General features: G+C 43.9%; 1 protein-coding gene across 6 annotated transcripts in view; it reads right to left on the bottom strand.

Moving 5' to 3' along the window:
* The window catches only part of LMOD1 (leiomodin 1), a 43,918-nt gene extending 19,931 nt beyond the window's left edge, over positions 1-23,987 (bottom strand). Inside the window, exons 1-2 of one of the 6 annotated variants that reach the window (XM_090025755.1) lie at positions 23,755-23,987; positions 16,686-16,867 (exon numbers count right to left, since the gene is read on the bottom strand). In XM_090025755.1, coding sequence (XP_089881881.1) covers positions 16,686-16,867; positions 23,755-23,923 — 351 coding nt within the window. In that variant the 5' untranslated portion in view covers positions 23,924-23,987. Of the gene's footprint in view, positions 1-16,685; positions 18,652-19,322; positions 19,512-23,754 lie in introns of those variants that run through there. The other 5 variants (XM_090025758.1, XM_090025759.1, XM_090025757.1 and 2 more) reach the window with 5 other exon arrangements.
* Positions 23,988-24,033: the final 46 nt, after the last annotated feature.

Genomic DNA, 24,033 nt, shown 5'->3' with positions numbered 1-24,033 from the left:
CAGGGAAGCATGCATGGTTTCCTTCTCCCCCTTCCCTTCCTGCTGACAGCCCCAGAGTCGGAGGGGGAGGGAGGCAGGCCTTGGGAGAAGAGCAGCTCCTCCATTTGTTACTTGCCTGCAGGCAGGCTTAATTCCCCCCCAGACCCATAGGCAAACATCTGTTGGGTTGGGGCCAGGGGGGCACTCTAACTCATCGCGCTTTATGTAAAGAGTTAGAGTGGGGCCTGAATGTCTGTCAGCGCCCAAGGTTACATCAGTCCCACCATCGGACTGCCATCTTGGGTCACTCTTTGGAAAGGGATTAATTATAACTCCTGATCTGTAAGTTATTAGCTCATCTTCTGTCATCAGCACCTTGCTTCAGAGTGTCCTGCAGATGCTTCTGAGAAGGCCTAATGAGCTCCATGTTGGTCTCCAGAACATAAGAGTCAGATAAGATCCATCATAAAGAAAAGGGAAGGCGGACTGAGCAGGCACAGCACAGTCAATGAGAACCAGTAATGAGCAGTCCCACCGGAGGTTCAGAGAAGCTTATAACAGGGTCCTGCCCGGTAGTGGTGTGTAAAGTGGGAAGTATTCAATTCGGATTTGGCCCAATTCAGGGGATAGCCCAATTCAGCCGAATCTAAATCTGAAAATTTGATTCTGATTTGGAGGTACTTTATATGTGCCTTGAGGTATGTAGGAAAAACATATAAAGCTGTGTCTATGGCCGAATCATCAAATCTCTCTGAATCTTTCAGAATCGAGAGATTAATGGGTCTCCTGATTCAATTTGGCTTCTGAGATTTGGCTGTCGAATCGGGCCAAATCTCCTCTGAATTAAATCAGCAACTGCAGCTTTGCACAGCCCTACTGCCTGGGGAGGCTGCCTGGCAGTAAGTAACCATGATCAAGGGAGGACACAAGTCACAAGAAAGCTGAGAAGGAGCAGGAGCACCTCTGTGAGCCACTTCCTCCACACAGAGAAGCCCCTGAGGCAGGAGACTGCCAATGGGCATAAGCAGGTTGGGTTTTATTTTCACTCTGCACTAATGGATTTTCATGCCCCCATGTTGCAGCTTCTGGGCAAATGGGAGAGATGAATTAAATTAATCGCTAGTACAGCAAGCTCTCTTCCTTGCATTCTCCTACCGGCTGTAAATAACCCAGGGGTGGTTCATGGCCAAGTACATTCCTGGTGAGAAGATGTGTCCTTGGCTGTGTTCTGAAGGTTATTAAACTTGGACTCTAGACGCCCGCCAAAGGAACTAATGGGAGGACGTCAAATTGCACCCCCCACACCACTGTTTTTGAGAGAGCTTTTCTGGGGACAGCTATTGCTGTGGTTTATGCAGAGAGAAGCTCTAGTGGAGACTGTGATACCCTCCCTTGGCCATATTGTGGTACCTTATGATGAAAACAGTGTTACTGGACTGCTCACAGAGTAACACACCTGTGAGAACAAGCACAGATATCACAGTCTGCTCCTATAATAACCAGACTCTATGTTTTACCACCTTCATCCCACTCACCATAAACACCTGTTCTCCTCCTGTCACACTACTTCCACTTGGGAATCTGTCTTTCTGTAGGTTCCAATTTCCCATGCAAATATCACCAAACATGGTCCTGAAATTTCGCCATAAGCACTGCCCTGCCAAGCAGAGCTCCTGTCTATACTGGCTCCCAAATAAGGCCACTCCCAGATGGCAGCTGATTTACATTTTGGTATGTTTACATTTTTGGCACAATACAGAATGACTCTGGCCATGGCAGATTGACATTGGCTTCCCATATCAAACCAGAATGCCATTCTGATTGTTCAGATGCTGCATGATCTCATGCTCATGCTGTATGTACCTAATTCTGGAACAGTGAACAAGACAAACAACCTTTCTGCTGTTTCTTTCCTAGCAATTGCTTTCATTTATCTTAACAAAAGCACAGTCTTATCCATCGTTTCCTTCTCTTCAGGCCTTTTGGACCCCAAATCTCACGCTCTTTTTGCAATCCCCAGCTCCATATTTCCTGAGATGTACACTTTTTGAACCAGCACACCATTCTTAAGAGACCATAGGGTTTTTCTGGCATTGTTTCTATTCATACATTGGCTTTAGTTGCTGAATTTAAGCCAGTCAACAGACCTTTAGACTCAGTTCCGTTGTCAGAAATGTCATTTTACTAAAATAGTTCAGTCTCCTCCTGAGTACTGTAAAGTGAGTGCTCAGAGTGCCCATTAATCTGCTGGACTATTTGCAACTCAAAATGTTTGTTTCTCTTATAAAATCTGTTTTTAGAAGTTTTCATTTCTCTCCTGCACAGCTCCTTTCCCAGCGCTTTTTTCCAACACTGCAACAGTGGAGAAGGACATTCCCAGGCTGAGACCTTTATGTTGGTAGCCTCCTTCAAGATCATTGACAGAGGTCAGGAAATTGAACTAGACCCCAGTAATTCACAGCATTTTTGCTCTGGGCTCAATTAGTGCAAGGCACTCTGTCTGGGGCTACCAATGAAGAACGTCCAAAAGTTCTATACTAATGAAAGAACTGCAAAGACAGATCAGATCACTAAATCCATCCAGGTCACTCCCGTCTCCTCCAGGAATGCTAGCTGCAGTTACCAAAAGAAAATGACGGGTTTCCATAATGCTCAATTATTACTAGAAGTATCTAGCAGTTGTATTATGACTTAATGCATGAAAGTTTATGTAACTTGTACTAGATCCTATTCTGCCTCTAGAACATCTAAGTATACTTACATGGCTTTTAGGTATCAAAAGATAGTATTTGATTTCACTTAGTGGACAATTAAAGTGCAGCTTGTGGCCAACTCTTAGTCACCTGACTATTGGGTAAGAGCTATCCTATTAATCCTCTGGGCATGTAAGTACCCCCACTATAGGAACAGGATCATTCTTCAGGGATGTCTGGATTGGAAAGAGGACACAAAGACTAAATGTCTAATTGGGAGGAGGTGCCAAGTAGCTTGTCCTGGGTCTGATAATGTTTAACATCTTCATTATTTGAATAATGGGTTTGCTTTATAGTTAACAAATTTGTGGATGATACCAGTTAGGTGGAGTTGCAGACACTCAGCAGGGTAGGGCCAGGATCCTAAATGACCTGGGTAAACCGGAGAAATGTCTGAAATCTGTCAGATGAAATGCAACATGGACAAATGCAAAGTCTTGCATGTGGGATAGACTCACTGCATACACAAATACAGACTGGGAAATGATTGGCTAGCTTGTAGTACTGTAAAGAAAGGCCTCACAATTACAGTGAACCATAAGCTGAACATGACCCAACACTGTTCTTGTTCCAAAAAAAAACCCAACAACATCCTATGTTGAATGTCACTTGTGAATCCGGGGAAGTGATTCTTCCAGCACTGGTGAGGCCTCACCTGGAGCACTGTGTCCAGTTTTGGGCCTCATAGTTCAAGAGGAATGTGGTCAGATTGGAAAGAGTCCATTGTAAAGCAGCAAAAATTATTAGAGGCCTGGGAAGCACGACTTAGGAAGAAAAGCTGAAAGAACTAAGATTATTTAGTCTGTAGAAGAGAAGATTGAGGGGGGCAGGGGTTGATAACCTGAAGGGAGATTATAGAGAGGATGGAGATGGGTTTTTCTCTGTGGCTGTAGGGGAAATGACTGGATCAATGGCCTCAAGCTGCAGCAGGGGAAATTTAGGTTGGATATTAGAAGGAATTTTCTCACTGTAAGGGTGGGCAACCATTGGAACACCCTATCTAGAAAAATTGTGGAATTTCCATCCTTGGAAGCTTTCAAGAGCAAGTTGGACAGACACTTGGCTAAGATGATTTAGTCAGGGATGATCCTGCTCTAAGCAAGGGGCTGGCCTGGATGAGCTCATGAGGTCCCTTAGAGCCCAACTTTTCTATGAAGTTATGAACTTTTGCCCAATATCCGACTAATTAGAACATTTTTCTAGAATTGGGAGACCTTGATTTTAAGCACTTAGGCTCTTTGTCCTGGGCATGTTTTTGGTGCAGGCTCAAGGCTATTGCAAGATGGCTACACTACCTAATTTAGAGGCTTTGGAAGAAGTGAAAAGGAAGAGGGCATGATTCTGGCTAGCAGTCTTGAACGCAGTATCTGGTCAGTACATACAAACTCCCTTTGTGAATATTGTCTTAGAGGCATTTTATACAGAACACAGTACTCAAATACAGCAGGGCCATTCTCATGAAGAGGCATATTCTAAATCTGTTAGCAACTAAGGTGTTTCTGTCAAAATAAACATCTTGCAGAACTTTTATATCCAGAAGTGGCCAGTAACAATTAAATCTACTAACTCTGTAGGGCTTCCTTTTTTCCAAGTAGCTTGGAACATATTAATATAGGCCTAGTTATTCTGGCGAATGACAGATCCATTCCACCAAGACACTGCTGTGCTTTTATATTAACCTATCTTACAAAAGGTGGATAGAGGTGACATAGTTGGCTTTAGTTTTTGTCACTTCTCAATCTGGAGTCACATGGAAAAATCAGGAACCTTCAAAAAAAGTGGAAAGACCTTTTAAAAAATGACATGACCTTGGGTCTCCCAGGAAAAGGCAGTGCTGACAGAGAAGGGTTGCCAACTGTCAGTAAATTTACTGACTCTCAGTAAAAAAAATAAAAATAGCTGTCAATAAAATCCATAAGAAAACTTCAGCTGTCAGTAAAAACGCTAAGACACAGCTTGATTGATGCTCTGACAGACACAGCATGCAGTACCACCTGGTGTTTGAGTGGAAAAGCAGCACCCTGTAGGGAGCATTCTCTCAGACATGTGCTGCTGCAACAGCCCAGGCTGCCTGTAATACTTCTGGGTCACAGGTCAGGGTCTTTTAGGGTCTGTGCCAGGATGGAGAGCAGGCAGCAGGGGCCAGAAAGGGTAAGTAAGGCTCTGGTGATGGACTGGGGGGCAGGGGCATCAGGGTGAAGGGTGTAGTCAGGGGCATCAGGGTGAGCAGGGGGCCCCTGATTGGGGTAGGGAGCAGCACAGTGTAAAACCATTGCTGCAGTCAGGCAGGCTTGCCAACCCAAGAACATTTTTTTAACTGAAAACTTTTTATTAACAACCAAGCTTTTTTACTATGGTTGATGTTAAACTCCTAAATTTGAAGCCGGTCCTTTTAGCCGGCAGGCTGGCAGAAAAGTCACATTTACATTATGGAAACATGTATCAGTAAAAATGTGTCAGAAAAAAGTTTGGTCATCAGTAAAAAACTTGAAGATTGTCAGTATAACAAATTTCTTCAGTTGGTAATCCTAACACAGTCACTTGTACTATCTTTGTTTTGCAACTTCTTAATGGGGCTCCCTGGCTACAATTACCATTAAGCTTTTGTTAGAGGGAATCAAGCTGAAATTGTGTCTTTTCATCATGTGCTATCTTCCTGGGATGATAGGTTGCCCCTGTAATTACACAAATGGTTTGGAAATGTTTAAAAGGAATCTCTCTCCATTTTACACTTCTATCCAAACCCTGCACATGCTACCATGGGGGAAAATACAGTTGCCCTGAAATGTCATCTTCCTTGAAACGTCCCTTATGAAATACGTGGGAGTCTGCACGCTCCAAAATGCCGTGATTCCCACTGAGACATGGGATGGATTGAGTGATACAGCTGGTTCAGTCTGACTGCCCTGCTGGGACTTGAGTCAGAGAGGCCATTTTAACATACAAATGATAGCATAATGCTGAGAAAAAAAAAGTGATATATAAATCTTCAGAGTTCAGTTCCTCCAAAAGTCAACACACCACTTAACCATAAATAGATAATAAATGGCCCATTCCTCCTTAGTGGCAGCTCAGTTCATATAAGTTAAATAATACAATGTTTATGTGCATTTCCCTGCATTCAGAATGAAGTAAGCCCAGAATGAAGATTTTGTTTTTAGATTGGTTAGAAATTTAGAGCATTTTCCCCTTTCCATTGTGCCCTTTGATGGAATGTAATCTTTCAGTTAGACAGTCTGGTGTAAATCCTAAAAAAAAGAATCTATGACAAATCTTTATCCTGTAGCTCACCCAGTTCTTGTAAACCCTGCAAATATCACTTCTCCCAACAGTATTAGAAAGTAAAGTGGTTTGTTTTTTTTTTACCATTGTCCTTTATACTATTCATCTAAAATGTAATGCATTTTTTTCCATATCATCCCAATTGTTTCTAATTTTCATTAAACTGAAAACCTTTCAGATTGCCACCACTGGAATTTTTTTGTTTTCCTTTTTAATTCAGCAACTGGTTTGTTTGTTTCTGAAAGCTCATTGTGATGCTTGGTGCATTTCCAAACAAAAAAAAGGCAAATATTTAATCTCAGTCAAAAACAGTTTTTATTTTAGACTGAAAAACAGAGGACAGAAGGAGCAAAAGGACTGTATTCCAGCCAGAGACCTCTGTATGTTGGCTCTGCAACGGTCTTCAGAAAGTACATATGTGCCTGCTCCTTATAACTTCAATGTATGTGCAAAACTGGCCAAAGGCACATCTTTGTTCCCGGTGAGCTGCAGTTATGAACAACTTCTTACATTCAAACGTGTTTTTTTTCCTTTATTTGTTAATCAAGAGATATAGTGACAGAAACTGAAATACGTCCTTTCCCCTTTATATAACTTATCAGAAAAAAAAAAAGACTTGATCCATACAGTGCAAAGTACCTGTGTTTTCCAACAGATCTAAAGACATAAACAGGTACTGCAGGCAGGTAGATATTGTACCTGCAAATTTTGAAAGTTTTTCCTTTCCCTATTCCTACAATTAATTGCTGCTTCCAATATCATATCTGTTCTCTATGCTAAAAGCTGGAGAGAATTTCATTCCCTTTCATTATAGCTAATAGAGGAAGGGAGTGGGAATAGGCTGGATGTTCTATTCCAGATTGTTAGAAAATGTTTTCCCAAAGGCTTCCTGTTACTATTTTGTTAAAGTTATTTTAAAAAGAAAAAAGTGGGCTCTGGGGATGAGAGTGGTCATGGCCTGCCCTTGGAATATTTCCCCACTGTGGGCAGACAGAGGTTAGTGCCACCTCAGCCTGCATTCACTTTTCAGAGCCCCGTATATATTTGGATGATATGTGTTTGTTGCCCCTCTCCACTTCAGCTCCTTGGACTCACAAGTAACAGAAAGAATGTGAACCATACATCTCCGGAGAGGCTAGTGCCCAGTGTCATTGTTACATCCTAACTACTTTCCAGATCAGGGGCTAGCCAGAAACAACAGGATTTTCATGAAAAATGAACTCCAGCAACGTTACATATGATCCTGAAAATGTTCAAAACATGGTTTAAAAGAGAAGACGCTGAGAGCGGCTGGAAATTTCCAGCTGGAAATCTGGAATGGTCCTTCCACTGAGTTCTCAGCTGAAACAAGGGAACAGGCTTGGCAAATTGCACAGAAAAGTCTTGTAAACAAAGGAGCAAAGTTTAAATGCAACTCTGTTAGTCACAAAATTATTAAGATGTTTAAAAGATGATACAACATTTTTTTCTTCTCTTTTTATGATTTCCCTTGAGCCTGTCCCAGCTACTCAAGTCTGGCGTGTGTTTTTTATAAACATCCTCAAGAAAAGATGGCAATCTAAGCAATATGAACATGAAATTCAAGAATTATCTATGACTGCCACTGCTTCTACCAAGAGTTAGATTGTAGTGGATTTAGACATTAGTGGTATCTTCTCTGAAATATGTTACAAACAAACAATGGATTAAGTACTGTGCCTTATGCAAGTACTTTCCAGTCACAATTTAGAACAGCGGTTCCCAACCTCGGGTCGCAATCCAAATGAGGGTCACGGGGGCAATGCCAGCGGCGCCACACACAAAGTACAAGCTGCTCCCCTGCCCCTGCACTCCACTCCCAGCATTGGGTCGCGGCAATAAAAGGTTGGGAACCACTGATTTAGACAGTACCAGAAAGGATTTTTTGGGATTGCTCAAATATATAACGTTGGCGACACTGGACAGTCTGCAGACTATAGTCCTCAGGAGTCTCCATACATATGTGCTTCTCTCACAATGACCTCCTTGGTTCACTTTACACAGAATGCAAATGATTCTGCAGCCACTCTTACATTTGTGCGACAACATATCCGAGGTTTTCATTGTTCTACATTTACTTGCCTTGCTCTGAAAACTGAATCCTTTAAATATGTTGCATTTGGGGAATGTAAACTAGATCCAAGATCCAATGTCTTTGACAAAGAAGCATTGTGCTAAAGGATAGCATTCTACCCTTCGATGGGTGTTATGTATCTAACAAAAAAACTATACTGCTGTGAAGTACAGGACAATCCTCAGGCAGATTTGTCTAGACCCCTAGTACTCAAACTTCTTGCCTGGCGGGCCAGATGAGCTGGGTGCAGTCAGTGGTCTCAATCTAGTGGCCACGTGGTAAACCCTATCTGGCTCCGTGGAGCGAGACAGAGGGCAGCCCAGACTCAACCCAGGCCTGTAGGAGAAGGGGGCTTGATTTAGCCCCGTGGCGAGGAAACAGGGGAAAGGGAATGTGACTCAGTCCCAATCCTGCCACCGCTGGGGTATGGCTCAGTCCTGATACAGCTGCGAGGGGGAGAATGGGTGTGGCTCAGTCCTACGGGGGGAAAGAGGGCTCAGCCCAGCTCCAATCTATTGTGCATGGGATTTGGGGATTTGGCAGGTAGGCTACAGAGGGAGTTTTGGGGAGCTGTCATGGGCCAGGTCAGCAGCCTCCCCCCCATGCAACAGCTTGCCAAACCTCCCTATGCAGGTTGGGGCTGTGGGTGGGCAGGGAGCTGGCATGGGCGCTGGTGGCAGTGGCATGGGCTCCAGGTCCCACTTCTTCCTGCTGCTGCTGCTGTGGCCAGGGCAGGTGGGTCCAGAGCAGCTGCTGCAGGGACCTTGACTCCCCATGAGGGGCAGGCCAGGACCAGGACTGGGATCATACACTCAGCCTGGCCCTTGGGCCCTGCCCATGCAGGTCCTGATTGATCTCCATGGAGCTGGGGCCAGCAGCAGCAGTAGCCAGAAGGAGCCACCACTACCAGTGCTGCCGAGAAATGGAGTCCAGCCATGGAGATACCCCAGCCCCGCTGTGTGACTGAGGGTGGCAGGACAGGCCATGCGCCGGATGATGCCTGAGCCAGGCAGGACCAAGAGAACCACCATGGGCTGGACAAAGTCCCTCAGAGGGCTGGATCTGGCCCACAGGCCATATATTACCCACCCCCATCCTAACTGACCAAAATATCTCAGCACAGGAGTGTTATGTGAGCATCAAGGAAAAGCAATCTTTAATAAACCAAACACCACGAGGAAATATAAAAATAAAGGATTATAAAAAAAGTTTGTGTGTATGTGTACATTGTGTATCACAGTGTCAAATATACACTCTCCTTTCTACAGAGGAACTTAGAAGTTTCCCTCAAATAATCTGTAGTTTTCTACAAAACATAAATTAAAACAGGGAGAAAGGAAGATGGTAAAGCATTAAACAGAACCAGTGGTACAACTCTTTTCTCCCAGAAAGGTTGACCACTTAGGTGCTTCCAAAGTGCTATCACAGCACCTAAAACTGGCCTCAGAAAGGGCTAGGTACTTAGGCTTCTTATACAGTCAAGGGGGAGAGCTGGATGCCCTCAAACATGATCGAGAGAGCCTGGACAACAAAAGAAGGGGCTGACTTGAGATAGCCGTGGGAAACATTAACTGCAATGGTGTCTGAAGTCCCACTTCTCTTCAGAGCTTTGGCATCTAATTCAGGGCCCCATTTTAGACAATTCCATCCGCTCCGAGTCCAGAGCCCAGACTACTCTTCCAATGGTCAACATGCAACGGAGCAGGGATCACACTTGAAAGATAAAGCCCATGGTTGTGCTGGTGCCATTGCTACCACCCATGGCTTGTATAACAGTCATCTGGTTAGAATACTTGGGCAGGAAGTGTGAGACTTAGGCCCTAGGCCTCCCTCCCTCAGCCTGAAGGAGTTCAAACTGCATTTCTTACTTCAAAGAAAGAGCTCTAAGTACCAGGCTTCAACATTGCTGTGAGGGCCTCTCCACCCCTCCTATTGAAACTAGGCCACTGAGCAACCACAAGTGCAAGCATTTTAGGACTAAAAAGAGAAAAAGCAAGCAGAAGCTATGCCACTTGCCCACAAGGCAGGAGGCATGAGTCTTAAGACCTCCTGCTCTCGGAACAGTTTGTGCATTTTATGCAAGACAGCCATAATGAATTGGGCCTATCTGAGGATTTGGGTGGAGTTTAGGAAACCTTTCCACCTCTCTCCTGGATTACAAAAGACTTGAGAGAGAAACTAGGTGGCTTACCACTCAGACTGCCGTGCTTTGGGACCTGCATGAAAGTCTACATTTAAGAACCTATGCATGCCTACCATCCAAACTGTAGATATCAAATGAATTTAGAAATCTCATGAATTTTGTGGCTGCTGAAGCAGGGTTATTCTGGACTGCTTTTTGTGATGTAGGTGCCTATATTCTTCCTAAGTCCTATTTAGCTACCTAGTTTACAAACCTAAATCTGCCCCCTTGTTCCTTAAAACTAGAGACCTCAATAAATATATTATCTCTAAGAACTACCTTCCTCATAACAATCTAGCTATCAACCACAGAATTTTTGTACGGTGTTTCTGTATCAAATCCATATCTTCTGGTTCAGGTAACTCAGGGGTGGCAAACCTGTGGCATGGGCCACTTCCATGTATGGCAGGTGGCAGATTGGGGAGGTGACAGAGAAAAACACCTGCAGTTAGGTCAGGGAGCAGAAAGTAGAGCAGCAGACTGGGTAGAGGAAGGGGATGTGGGGCTAATTTGTGGCACGCCTGCCAAAAATGTTGGCCCCACTGATCTAAATAAAAAACAAAACACAAGCCCATATGCACATGCACACACAGGGTGCTTGTACATGCAACAAAACTAGCCTTTAAAGTGACTTAACTGCCCTTTTGCACCACTGTAACGATGTTGTTATTTACACGTTTGGCAGCATATTCTGCTTTAATTTCATGACGATGTACACATTAGGCGGCATATTTCTCTTTAAATTACTTTGTTACATAGTAAGGTAAAACCCATCCCAGGTATTTTAGTTTGGAGGGAAGCACTGGGCCCTGCGCAGCTCAGGCAGGCTCCGGGAAGGAAAAAAAAAGGTCAGGCTTCTCACCACTTTTTCCTCCCCCCCAGTGGAGTCTGCCTGCACAAGCTGCTGCCAGGTCGCACAGCCCCTGAGCTGTGCAGGGCCTAGTGCTTCCCTCCATGGTGGCAGCACCCCCCAGGACCACCCAGGCCAGATGCTAGTGGATTGCCACATGGGGGGTGCTGCTGCCACAGAGGGAAGGACCAGGGTCCCCCACAGCTCAGAGACTACTCAGCCCACCAGCAGCTCACCCCTTCCCCCCTGCCACGGGAGAGGCAGGCAGGCTCTGGGGGGAAAAAAAAGAAAAGAATTGGGACCCTTACCACTTTTTTTTTTCTTCTGGTGGAGCTGGAATGGGGGGAGAGGAAGGGAAAGGCAGGTGAACTGACCGGGGGAGGAGGGGAGCCATAACACACTGTGATGCCACGTGACATCATTCCTAGATTGAAACGGTGAGTTTTTAATTGGTGGGTTTTAACTGCAACATTTAAAAACCCACCATTTCAATTTAGGGGGAACTAAATTGAAACTAAACCCCTGTTGTGTGTACAAGCACCCACACGCATCCACATCTTGATATATGGATTTCAAGTGAAGGATAATCCACAACCTCCCTAGACATGTCTACATGCACTATTAATGCACAGTAAGGTTACTGCGCACTAAAATGAGGTGCAGTAAACTGTTCCCTGGACAGGGTGTACACATGTACTGGCTTGGAAGCAAATTTCCTCCCAGCCAGAGCACTTGAGATCAGGGCTGTTTCTGCCCCTGTCATGCTTGGCCCTGCTGCAGCAGCCAGGGGGAGCTCCAGGGTCTCTTGGGTGCCAGCCCTGGGGCTGACAGAGAGCACCGGGCTGGTCCCAACCCTCATGTGGAGAAGGAAGAGCTGTCCTGGCATCCCAGCTGTGTGGGGATTCAACCCAATCCCCATGTGGCCAGGAGGGGCATCCCTGCTCATCAGGAACGATCAGCAAGAAAACTGTTTGGCAGCCATGTAGGGATTTGGAGAGTCCCAATCCCCACATGGCTGTCCTCTCCAGCTGGGGATGTCTCTCCCTGCCATGTGGGGACTGGGTCCTTATCATGTAAATACGGGTGACAGATTTACTTCACATTAGCCTATTTTGCTGCGAAGTAGCTCAGCACATGCTTGTATAGTGAAGCTTTACTGATTAGTCTAATTAGATTAGGCTACTGTGCAGTAAAGCATCTTGTGTAGACATGCCCCGTGGGTAACTCATTCCAGTCGTTAATTGCTCTAACTCTTACAAATTTGCACCTTATCTGTAGCCTGACTTTTTCAGCATCTGCTTCCAGGTACTGTACCTTGTTAAGATTGTCTGCTAGATTAAAGACTCATCTGCTATCAGAAATCCGCTCCCTATGTAACTACTTGTGGGCTGTGACCTAAATTTCTCTTAGACAGTATTCATTTCACTAAAGGCCCCAGCCCCTCCTCCACCTCCCACCCCTTCCAACATAGTGATGGATCTCTGTTCAGGTCTGAGGTCCTCTTAAGTGGCTTTAAAGTGCATTAGTCCTAAGGCTAAAGACTGAACTGGGGAATACTTTCACTCACTAGCAACAGGAAACAAAAGTTAATTAGTGCATAACCAAGATATGGATTTGGCTTCCCAGTGCAGAGGAGCTGTGAAGAAGCTCATTTCTATTTTGGGTTGTTTATAAACAGCTTCATGGTTACCCAAGTTTGCCCTTTTCATCACAGAGAGGGAAGACATATTATTATGTAGTTAAAATACTTCTAAATATACTTACTCCTCCAAGATTTAGCAGGGAGTTGGGTGTCTCAAGCTAGTCCTAAAAATCTCCTCAGAAAATAAAAATCAGTACTAGAGATGCTTCCTGGATTGGCAGGACTGAAACATTTCCTTAGAATACCATATATGCTTTTCTGTACTTCAGCAGATCCAGGGGAAGTGGCTAGTTCTTCCCAAATAAGGGCTGCAACAGAGATGGAATACAGTGGTCACCGAGTAGGTTCTTATACAAGGTAATACCTGCCAGCTCAGAGCGGAGTATGCAGAGGTGAGAGGCAGAAAAGCAGAATACAATATGTCCACAGACTACACACAGCTGGCAGATCTCATTTTAGATCAAGCAGCTGGGTTAGTATCTCTATAAAAGGCTCATATTTAAGATAATGTCAGAATCATAGTCCCTGCCCAGGCAAAGAGGGAACAGGCTCCTTCCTTCAGTAATCCTGATTAAAGGCACTGGAATGTTAAACAAAAGCAGGCAAGCTTTGTAGAGTTTATATGAGCTCTGTAATATCTGTCAAGAGATTCACAGTTTGTATGCTGTTGCAAAATTAGCTGATTAGCAGTAATATGATGCAGACTGAGGTTTTAACATGAAGCTAGAAAAGAAATTCCCTGGGTATTTATATTCTTGGTCCTTTTGTACAGCATTTCTGATCCTGACACACGCTCTAGTTTAAAGAAGGAAAACTTGTCTCTCATTTCCTGTCCTTGAAAACTCATCCCCCATACATGATAAAATCTTAACAAACTTTGTATGGCTATGACCTCCAGAAGAAATCTTACATCCCTTTCTTGCTGATCCTTATGCCTGTCTGTCCCACCCATGCTTACAATTCTGTTTCTTGCCTGCAATTTTTTTGCTTGATGTATTTAATCAGAAACATGGGGCAGGACATATACTGAGGGTGAATACAGACAGACTTGTAAGGCACAAAACTGAAAGCTAAGTGACTTTACACCCTTTTCCAGACATAATATGCAAATATGCTCTGTGTGACATCTTAGACAACCTTGATATACATGATAGCTTATACACAGAAAGGGAAAGTGACCTGTTCTTTAACTGACAAACCTGAGGGCCAATGAGAAAGTTGCAATTATGTTCAGCATCTAATATATGTGCCCCACAACAGAGCAGAAGGCACAATTAAAGTGCTGGCACTGACTGAACTTCTAGTGTTGGGCACTGGCATTTTACCAGTGCTAATCCTCAATTTCTAACAATGCCAAGAAGAAGGAAGGAGTACAGAGGATATTTTTTCTTTCCCTCCAGGGATTGAAACAGAAGAAGAGTTAGCTCTGCAAATATCTAATTACTGCAAGAAAATCTATCTGAGCTAGTTTTGCCAGGAGCTTAACCACTAGCCAATATGCTTTGTCTTCCATATCCTGAAGCTACCAAAGGGCAAAGAGCGAGAGAAAGCAGCACTCTCCTCAAAAGCCTACATTTAAGCCCCATTCTTCGTACCACAGAGAAGCACCTCGCTATTCTCTTTCAGAACCTGCCTTACAGGACATCTCTACTCTGAAAAATGAATTCCCAAAGCAGTCAAAGGATCTTGCCCATCCCACCATAAAATCCTTCCTCCACAACACATGCTCAAACACTGGAATAGGTCTGTGTCACTTGCTTTTTACTAAGGCTAAACTTTATGTTTGAAAGTAACAAATTTTCTAGTTTTCTAATTTTTCCAGTTTTGAAACCTATCATGTTACCGTTGAGGATATACAGGAACATAGGACTGGAAGGTGCACCTACGTTTGCAGGTCAGCTTCATAATCACCACATCATCCCTCACCCACAATTTCATGGAACAATACCCCAAACACCAAGAATAATTTATATTTTGTCATAGGTTTAAAAACAAGGGAAGGAGGGCTCTACCAATGCCCTGGCACTGCAATGTCAGGGAAGTAGGTGGATGTGTGCTCAAAGAAACATAGGAAAAGGACTGTGCCCCATACTACTGAGGAAGCCCAAAACTCCCACAGTCTGTGCCATTCCAAAGAATATTTCCCTTCCCTGTCTGGATATTTAGCTTTCTGAATGTCAGTTTTTGAATGCTGACAGAGAGCTAGGGTTACCTACATGGCACTAGCGAATACTGCCTTCAGTGTCACTGAGCTGTGCTTAAGATCATTTGTTCTACGGTCACAGTATATTCTTAATTCACCCTGGTCGAGGTGGAAGAAACACATCCTTACATCATATGACAGTTGGTACATAAGAACAAACCTAGATGTGCTGAGCCAAGGTCAACTGTGCTTCATATCAGTAGCACCTAAACAATGAAGTATAGCAGTGCTAAGAGGCCCATTGACCTATATAGACTATCCCAAAAAGGTTGTTGTAGAGTCTAACAAGGTTTGAAGCACTTAGCTGAAGAAAGACGGCCAGGCCATACCAAGGTAAGAATAAAACTCCTAGAAACATTCAAGGCATTTGGAGTGGAGAGGAAGGGAAACATTTAACTCTTGGGAATCAAAACTATCTTGTTTGTTGCCTCTATGCCTGCAATTATCTTCTTGTCCTTCCTTTTAACATTTTGGCAGCACCCAGAGACCTCAGGCAGGATCAGGGCTCTATTGTGGTCAAGTCTGTACAAACACATAAGAAGCCATAACTTCTATTTCAAAGAGTTTACTAGTTAGTCTGGGGCTTGATTACTCAGCAAAGCAAGGATAACCTGTTAAAACGGGTATTCACTTAAGTCTCTACTGTGCTTACTAAAACTATTTATATTGTTCAGTATTCTCCTTTACAGCAGATGGCCATCAGGCCTGGGACACAGAAACTTGCAGATACAGATAGCTAAGTTTCAAGAGTCCCATACTTTTGGATACTAGTCCACTTTGCTACAGAAAAACTTGCAAACACAATGAGGTAGCATTTCTCCATACCTTCAAGCATAAAAAAAATTGCTCTGTACTTGAGTTAGTAAATGCTGCAGAGAATGTATATGGGCTACATTGAAGCTACACGCAAGATGTGAATAAGATGGACACAACAAAAAACCCACAGAATCAGGGCTTACAGTAAACCATTAAAAGAGAAAAATTTACAGTGCTAGTTCAGAGAAACTAAAAAGACTTGCCAGCTATAGAAAAGGAGAAACAAAGATAAAATTGCATAATTAAATCCATATCCTAATGGAAGAGTGACCTTTAGTTTACAGTAAACATCCAGAATCAAAAGGCCTTATTGTTACTTTCTTATACACCAATTCTTTATATTGATTTCCAGAGACTAGCACATTTTCTCTGACTTTTCAACAATAATATCAATGGGGCAATGGAATTCTCTAAATCACAAAATAGACACAGACATTAGGAAATACATCATTGTGAACTGTTTTTAATGCTGTGAAAACTTGAGCTTATTTCTGGGAGATATGTTCTGGCTGCAAAAGTTGCTCCCAGGAAAAACCCACAGAAGGATATTTGACTATTAGAGGAAAACAGCTATAAAATCCCCTATGTAGCCAGAGCTTTGGTACTTATGAATAATGTTTGGATTTGAAAAAAAAATCCCTGTCTCCTTCTCAAAGCATCTGCCAATCCCTGAATAAATCTTTCATTTAAATCTCTCAGCACGCAGCCTTGCAACATTACTGCTCATTTTCCTACATGGCAGCTGCTTCTATTTACGCTCTATTTTTCCACATTTATTATTTCCCATTTTTCACCCTGAAACAGCCCACTGGCATTCAAAGGTGTATCACTTTTTTTTCTCTCAGTGTCCCTGGTCACAGCTCACATGTTGGCAGATGTGACTTACGTCCACTGACAGTTCCCTCTGAATAAGTTTCTTTGTCTCCTTTTCACAGTAGTTGAGCATTGCCTCTCTGTTGTACAGGCCAGTTGGCTGTTTGTCAGTTTGGTTTCTCTGCCTGAGTCCAATAGGGATGCTCCCATCCGGATCAGCTGTATCCAGTTCTTTTTCCAGTTCTTCCATCTCCTCTGGAGACAGAGTGGACAATAAGTTATCAATATCTGGATCTTCACTGACTTGCCTCCGGTACTTTGCTACCCTAGACATCTTGGCAATTTGCTACGGAAATACAAGTGCAGCAGTATGTAAAGCCAAAGGGTAGAGGAAAACTGGTGAAGTTGTAGGACAGCGTCTGAAAAAGCAGAGTCTAGAGAGAACAGAAGCTACTTTCCTCCAGCCAGCAGGTGCTGAAGTGTGAAATCTAAGGAGCTCTGACTTACTGGCCCCCAGCATATATCGGTTAGAAATAGAGGACTCGCTGATACAACAGCTGGCCAATGAAATTCAACAGCTGCACAGCCTGGCCGAGAAAAACCAATCAGGCAAGGCAGGAGGCGGGGTTCGCTGTATCAGAGGAGTTTGAAACCTGAGGACATTCCAGGGAATCTTGAAGAGCTTCATGACCAAATTTAGTACTGAACATTTAGCCTTTTAAAGGCAATGGGACAATATAGTGAGAAAACATGCAAAAAACATAAGCTTTCAGCTAGGCCTTTGAAACTGGGGGAAAAAGCAGCAGATCTTTATGACAGATCCATCAGAAGCGTCAAGATCTGACAGCAAATACATAGCAGCTACTTGTATTACATAGTTTTCTTCTGCATCACAGGAGGAAAGAGTTGCTGGAACCCAGTATTATGTTAATCCCTGCTCTTTGATTATTTTGATAATAAAATGGAAGAAGAATGTTAGGAGTTTGCAGGGCACTTATAAAAGTTTTCATTTTTATAAATGTTTGGTTTACTTTTATTCACTGTTCATGGTCACTGAAAATGGGGGTACTCTGCGTTGTTTCTGTTTGGAGAAGATGAGGGTAGAATCAGTTATTCTTTCGATGCAACCCTGTGCACTTAGGAAGAATGTACGAAGTCCTGCTTCTTCCAACGATGGAGGATCTAACAACAAGAACTACTGTGTTCACACTTCTAAGTCTTTTTTAGCATCAACCCAAAAGCATTCTTAGAGCTCTTTACTCAGGATCACACTAGTAGTGTTTCTTTTGCCATGCCTGTTATTTCCTTGATACCTGCTCTGTCTCCTTTGGTGTCTCACATAGCCTTAGTTTAAACAACACTCAAAGCAGCCCCTCCTATCTAGTTCAAATTCCCAAGCAACCACATGTCTTTGCTTTGGCCTTATGCTCCTGGGTGACTGACCTGATGTACTTTTGGTTTAGGACTAAATCTCTGAATGGCTTCACATGTACCTTTGGATGGTAACGTGTCAGTAGTTTGGTTGGAGGCTCCTATATTTTCAGCTATCCAGTTCCATAAGGAAGCTTAATGGCTTTCTAAAACCATCTTAAATGAAGGATGGTGGTTCCTCTCTTCTCCCCAATTTCAATAAGTTTTAACCCAATCCATAACAAATCCATCCTACATATTCATCAGGGTGGGGATAGGACATGCTCTGTTTACCAGGGCACCCCTTGGAGTAACTAGAAATAACGGCTACTAACTGAGAGCAGATTCAGGTTAGACATCAGGAAGAACTTCTTTATGGTAAGGGTTGCCAGAATCTGGAGTGGGCTTCCAAGGCAGATGAAGCTCTCCCCTACCTTGGGGGTCTTTAAGAGGAGACTGGACAACCACCTGGCTGGGGTCATCTGACCCCAATTCTCTTTCCTGCCTGGGGCAGGGGGTTGGACTCAATGATCTGCTGAGGTCCTTTCTGACCCTAATATCTATGAATCTATAACACTTCTTTAACCATTCTTCGAAATCTTTCACAGCCTCCCTTCCTTTTAAAGAAAACATACACAGTTTAATCTGAAAGCCCGTACAACTCCCTCCTTCCAAACTCATATGAGTATGTTAGACATGTATGACTACATGTTTAAAGAATTGCATACAAATAAGATTGCCTGATTAGTGTATGCTGTGGACACTGCAGATATACAAAGCAAAATAAATACAATCCTATGTTCAAAAAATTGAAGCTGAACAGATTAGGAATTCCAAAACAAAATAGTATCTATCTCTGAAAATACACAACCAGATACGAATCAAGCAGATGTTCCCTGTACTACTAAATGTTCAGGGAGGGTTGTCAAAGTTTGTAATGAACATTTTTAGTTGCATGTTATCATAGTTTTTAGTTATATAATTGTTAAACTGAGGTATTAGCATAACCCCAATGCCCTGTATACCTGCTGTCTTGTAAGTGCTCAGTATATTAAAGGGCCTTACAATCATGTACCCTTAAATATAAATGAGAAACTTATGTGTGCATGCAAAAATACAAATGTTTATTTGACGTATATGGAACTATATATTGGCTGCTCTTCCTTGGCAGAATAATGTGTAAGGGCTGAGGAAGTATGTGCTGGGAGTTCACCCCCAGCCTGCACTCTTACATAAGGAATATGTAAAATCCTGGCCCTTTGAAATCTTGCCATTCACTTCAGTACCACTAGGATTTTACCTGTTGTGCTCCTGAAGTACCATCTGCCAGGCAGTCAGAGTACCAGGAGCAATTCAAGCAGGGGATTGTATGCTCAACTTCTTCCTTATCATCTGAGACTAGGATCTGGAGAGGCATAGTACATTCCTTTTAAACTGTGTAAGTTTTCACATTGTGTCCTCCACTTAGCCCCTGGAGACATTAAGGATCCTGTATAGACATAATTGATGTAGATTTGCATGAGTCAGATCAAGTATGGCTAACAGTGTAGCTATGGTAGAATGGATTTCAGGGCAAGCTAAAAATTCTACCTTGGAAGTTGATTAGATACTCTGGTATGTTTTGCAACACATACTGAGCTCTGTCTTACCACAATCACACTGCTAGTGGTGACTGAGCTGGCTAGTTTTAAAGCCAGTTCAGGAATGTCTGCCTAAAAAAACCGCAATCATAGCAGTGACCGCAGTATAGTCTATCTCTCTTCATCCCATGCAAAAAGGGTCTGGAAATCAGTCATGGTGCTAGTCTGCATCCATAACATACATTAGTGGTTGATAAAACAGTAGTATGTCTCACATTTTCTTACAGTTGAATAGGCCAGAAGAGAACAAGAATCAAGCTGAAGGACTGGGTTTTGTGAGAAATGTTAAAGAGTAGTACTGGGCTTTGTTTTAGCTAACATTTTAATTAATGATTTAGGAGCAATTGGCACTGTAATGAAATAAACAATGCATTCTAAGCCACTCTGAACATCAAGAAAGAAATAATATAGCAGTGTACAGAGGAAGGTTAGGAGAAGTATAAGGAAATTCTATTTGAGGATGTTATATATTTCACCAGCAAAATTCAGTTCAGACCACACCACAGAATGCACTATGGGATCTAAGACACTTCTAAGTCCCCAGAAAGGTAAGAATCCCATCCCCCCTGCTCCTGGCACCCACTCTTTTTCCCTTTGGCCTCAGCAGCATGTCCCTTCCTTTCCCTTTCCATTCTCCTCCTCCCCCATCAGCCCCTGTGCTGTCACTGTTGCTGTCCTCAACTGATCTGGGAGCAGGAGGGGAAAGGGGGTCTCAAGAGCTGCTCCTGCCTGACTCCAGCTTGGAACAGCAGCAGCAGACAGGTTCCTCCTTCCTGATTGTTCCTCAGCTTGTGGTTTGGGAGGGATGTGGGAGGGTGGGGGAAAATTCCAGTGCAGCTGTAGCCAGGCTTAGCAGGGGACAGCAGCGATGACAGCAGATGGGTTCCCCCACTCTGTACTTGCTCCTGAGCAGGAAGGGAACACACACAGAGACTGGGCAGTGCAGAAGAACCTGCTGCTGCTGTTCCTGGTTGGAGCAACTCTGGAGCCTCCCACTCCTGGATCAGCCGAGGACAGCAAGTGATGAGCAGGGGAACAGGAAGGTTGGGGGGGAGGAAGTGTTGCTGGGGAGGGAGGAGAAGGGTGGGAGTGCCGAGAGACAAGATAACAAGATGGGATTCTTACTTTTTGGCAACTTACAAAAAACCCCTGGCTGCTGTTTCCACCCTCTGATTGGAAAAGAGTGTTCGTTCATCTGCTCTACTCCACCCCCACTGGATCTGTCTCCGCTTTCTCATGTCATGTTCCTGGTTATGACCACTGCAGCCGTGGTATGTGGGACACTGTGGGCATGTCTACATGTGCATTAATGCACTTTAAGTTAACGTGCATTGAATCTAATACCTCCATTGTTAGGTATTAACCTCATGGTGTACCTCCATTGTGAGGCATTAACTAAAGAACACAGTTTTTTTAGTGATGCTTAATGCACAATAACTTATTTTAATGTGCTTTAACTAATTACTATGGGGAATTTATACATGTGCTCTGGGAGGGGGGAGGCACTTTCATTAGTGCAGCTCTGAGAGCCGTACTAATTAAAAGCACCCACAGTGACATGTGTATCAGCATCCCCACACTGAAAAATGGCAGTAGGGCACTTTGAACTAAAGCTCATCAAACAAGCTTTAGTTTAAAGTGCCCCATCCCCATTTTTCAGCATGGGGACGCTGATACATGGTGATGCTGGAGGCTACTAGAGTACATTAAATTCCATGCTCGCAGACTCTTTTATTCGAGTCTGCTTCAACGCACTGGAATTTCAGCGTGTTGGAGAAGGCTCTCTGGACATGTATAGGAGCCCACGGGTTTTTAGTGACACTTTAAAGCACATTAAAATAGGCTAATGCACATTGAAGTGCATGTGTAAATGTGCCCTGTATGTCAAGGAATCCATAGATTTTGGAGGCCAATCTGAGCAGTTTCCTCAAAGTCTGAATATTAAAGTGGGTCTGCTTGTTCACTTGCATTTCATTTGGTCCAGTCAGTACCTAATTTATCAGAGAAAAAGACATGAAGCATTTTAGGAAAACTTGAATCTTACTGGGTGCATCTACGTGTGTTGGACTGCACAGTTGTTACCGCACAATCATTTAGTGCTTGCTTAAGCACATACTAAATGACTGTGCAATAACCAACATTACTGTGCAGCTCCAAAGCTGCACACATTGTTTCTGATGCTACTGCACTGTAACCCATTGCTATGGCAGAGTAACTTGGGCATCAGGGTTCATACCTGCTGACACTACATCACCATAGTAACAAGCTATGTCAATGTAGTTCATCCCAATAGCAACATAGAGCCTTGTGTAGATGCACCCACTGTTAACCTAATATTTCCACAACTTCCAAATGAGAGAACTAGGTGGATCAGACCAGAAAGGTCAGACTGACATGGGAAAGGAATTCTGCATTAGAAATATCATTTTTCAGGTTTTATGGACATCTCAGAGCCAGGCTACAGAGCTTGGACTGGAACAGTTTTCCACTCTCCTTCTGTCCATTTTTTCCTCTTAATGTCCTTTCCTAAGCACAGTCCTTAGAAAAGTCACACTACCACCTTCTGGTATCCTCCATTATTACCACATCACTATACACAGTTCCTTTCACTGCTTCCTCTTATCCTCTTAAAGCAAAGTTGCAGAATTCAAAATAGAACCAGTATCTTCTATACGTAAAACTATTTTAACGACTCCAAAAAGCGTAAAGAGAAAGGGAAAATTTTTTTTTTATTCCATTGCCTCAATCCATGACTTCAAGACAATATTTGCATCACTTGTGTCCAAAAATAACAAGATAGGAAAATCTTTTTTTTTAATTCCAGCAATGCTAAATGTGTAAGATTACATTAGAACAGTTTATTAAAACCACAGGTGATGTGTAGGGGAGGTATGAGGGGGCACACGCCCCCCCTGAGATTGGCCTCTGGCTTCTGCAGGCGGTCGTCGCTTGCACCTTCCCATCCCATCCTGCCACTCGCTGCCAATGTAACCAGCTGCATCTGCGGACAGTCCGCACTCGCCAACACTGACGTTGGCAGCTGCAGGTGGTCCCTGCTCGCTGCCATGGTGCCCCCCGTCTCGGGAGGCACCAGTCGTTCATGATTAAAACAGTGACTTATTTACTCTTTATAATGCTTCAGCACATTTCTGAAGGAATGTTCAAAGTCCTTTGTTCCCTGTACTGATATTTTCTTTCAACATCAAGACCACTCAAGCTTTCAGCTATTTCTTAGTGCAACTCCCAGATCCCCCTGCTATTAATAACTCCTTTAAAGAACCTCCCTCATACAGTTAGTAGGTGCCTCAATTACAGGATCCTCAGGCACTCCAAGTCGCTTGGAATTGAAGCTGCTTCCCCCCAGTCTTTAGGTATCTAGCACATCTACCTGTTTTCAGAAATATTAAAAGAGGAGTTGTAAATATTTACGTTTGTTGTTAGATTCTGTTTGCAGCACATTCACATCTACCTTCATTTAGGAAGTTAAGAGGACTAGGTGAAATGAACAGTGTGGCTGTTATTCTGCATATACCGGAATTGCTCCCTGTAGCTAGTTACAGAAGAAAAAAAACTTTCTCCATAGCTACAAAAAGCTATCCAGTAAAAGAAGGCATTGGGTGCCAATATGTCTTTGGAAACCAACATTTTGTGTTTCCAGGATCAGGATCAATTCCACCCCATTTCAGAACACCATTTTGTACCATGTCCTAAACTCTTGGGGCAAAGACCATCTTTTGATGGGATGTTTGCGCAGTGCCTCTTGCAGTCGGGTCAGGACTTGGAGGCACTACACAATACAAGAGCAGGAGCAGAATGACTGAGTAACTGCTGCTGACTTGGCCCCTAGAAGGGTGAGGAGCATGGCCTGTCCCTGCCCCTCAATGACCACCTCAAGCCATGCCTTGCCTTGTTGCTCTGCCCGCCTCAGGCTCCTTCTGCAAGCAGCCTAGGGGCAGCTCTTGTCTCCTCCGCTCGAAGGCCCAGCGGGTGGCTGCAGGCAGCACGTACCTAGGCTCCTGGTGGCCCCAAGCCAACTCTAATATCGGCCCCCGCTTTGCCAGAGATAACGGTAATAATAATAATTCAAGTTACCACTTTCAGGACCCCTTTGTGTCCCTCGCACATGTCGGTGTCCAGCCCTGGCGGGCGGACAGGCCCACTGGAGAAAGACTCCTGCCCAGGGCTGCCAGGGCCGAAGCACCTCACACACGGGAGTGGGGGTGGAAAGAAGGTACCAGGGGCCGGGCCGAGCCAGAAGCATCACGGCAGCTCCAGCAGCGCCGCTCCGCAGGGGGAGGAACAGGGCCCATGGTCCTGCCGGGGCCGTGCCTCCAATGCCTCTACAGGGGGCGGGGCTTCCGCGGGGCCCAA

This window comes from Crocodylus siamensis, chromosome 13, assembly GCF_052110815.1.
Source record: "Crocodylus siamensis isolate JL-2025a chromosome 13, ASM5211081v1, whole genome shotgun sequence".
Taxonomy (NCBI): Eukaryota; Metazoa; Chordata; order Crocodylia; family Crocodylidae; genus Crocodylus; species Crocodylus siamensis.
The sequence above is the reverse complement of the archived record's forward strand: the minus strand, read 5'-3'. Positions and strand labels throughout refer to the sequence as shown.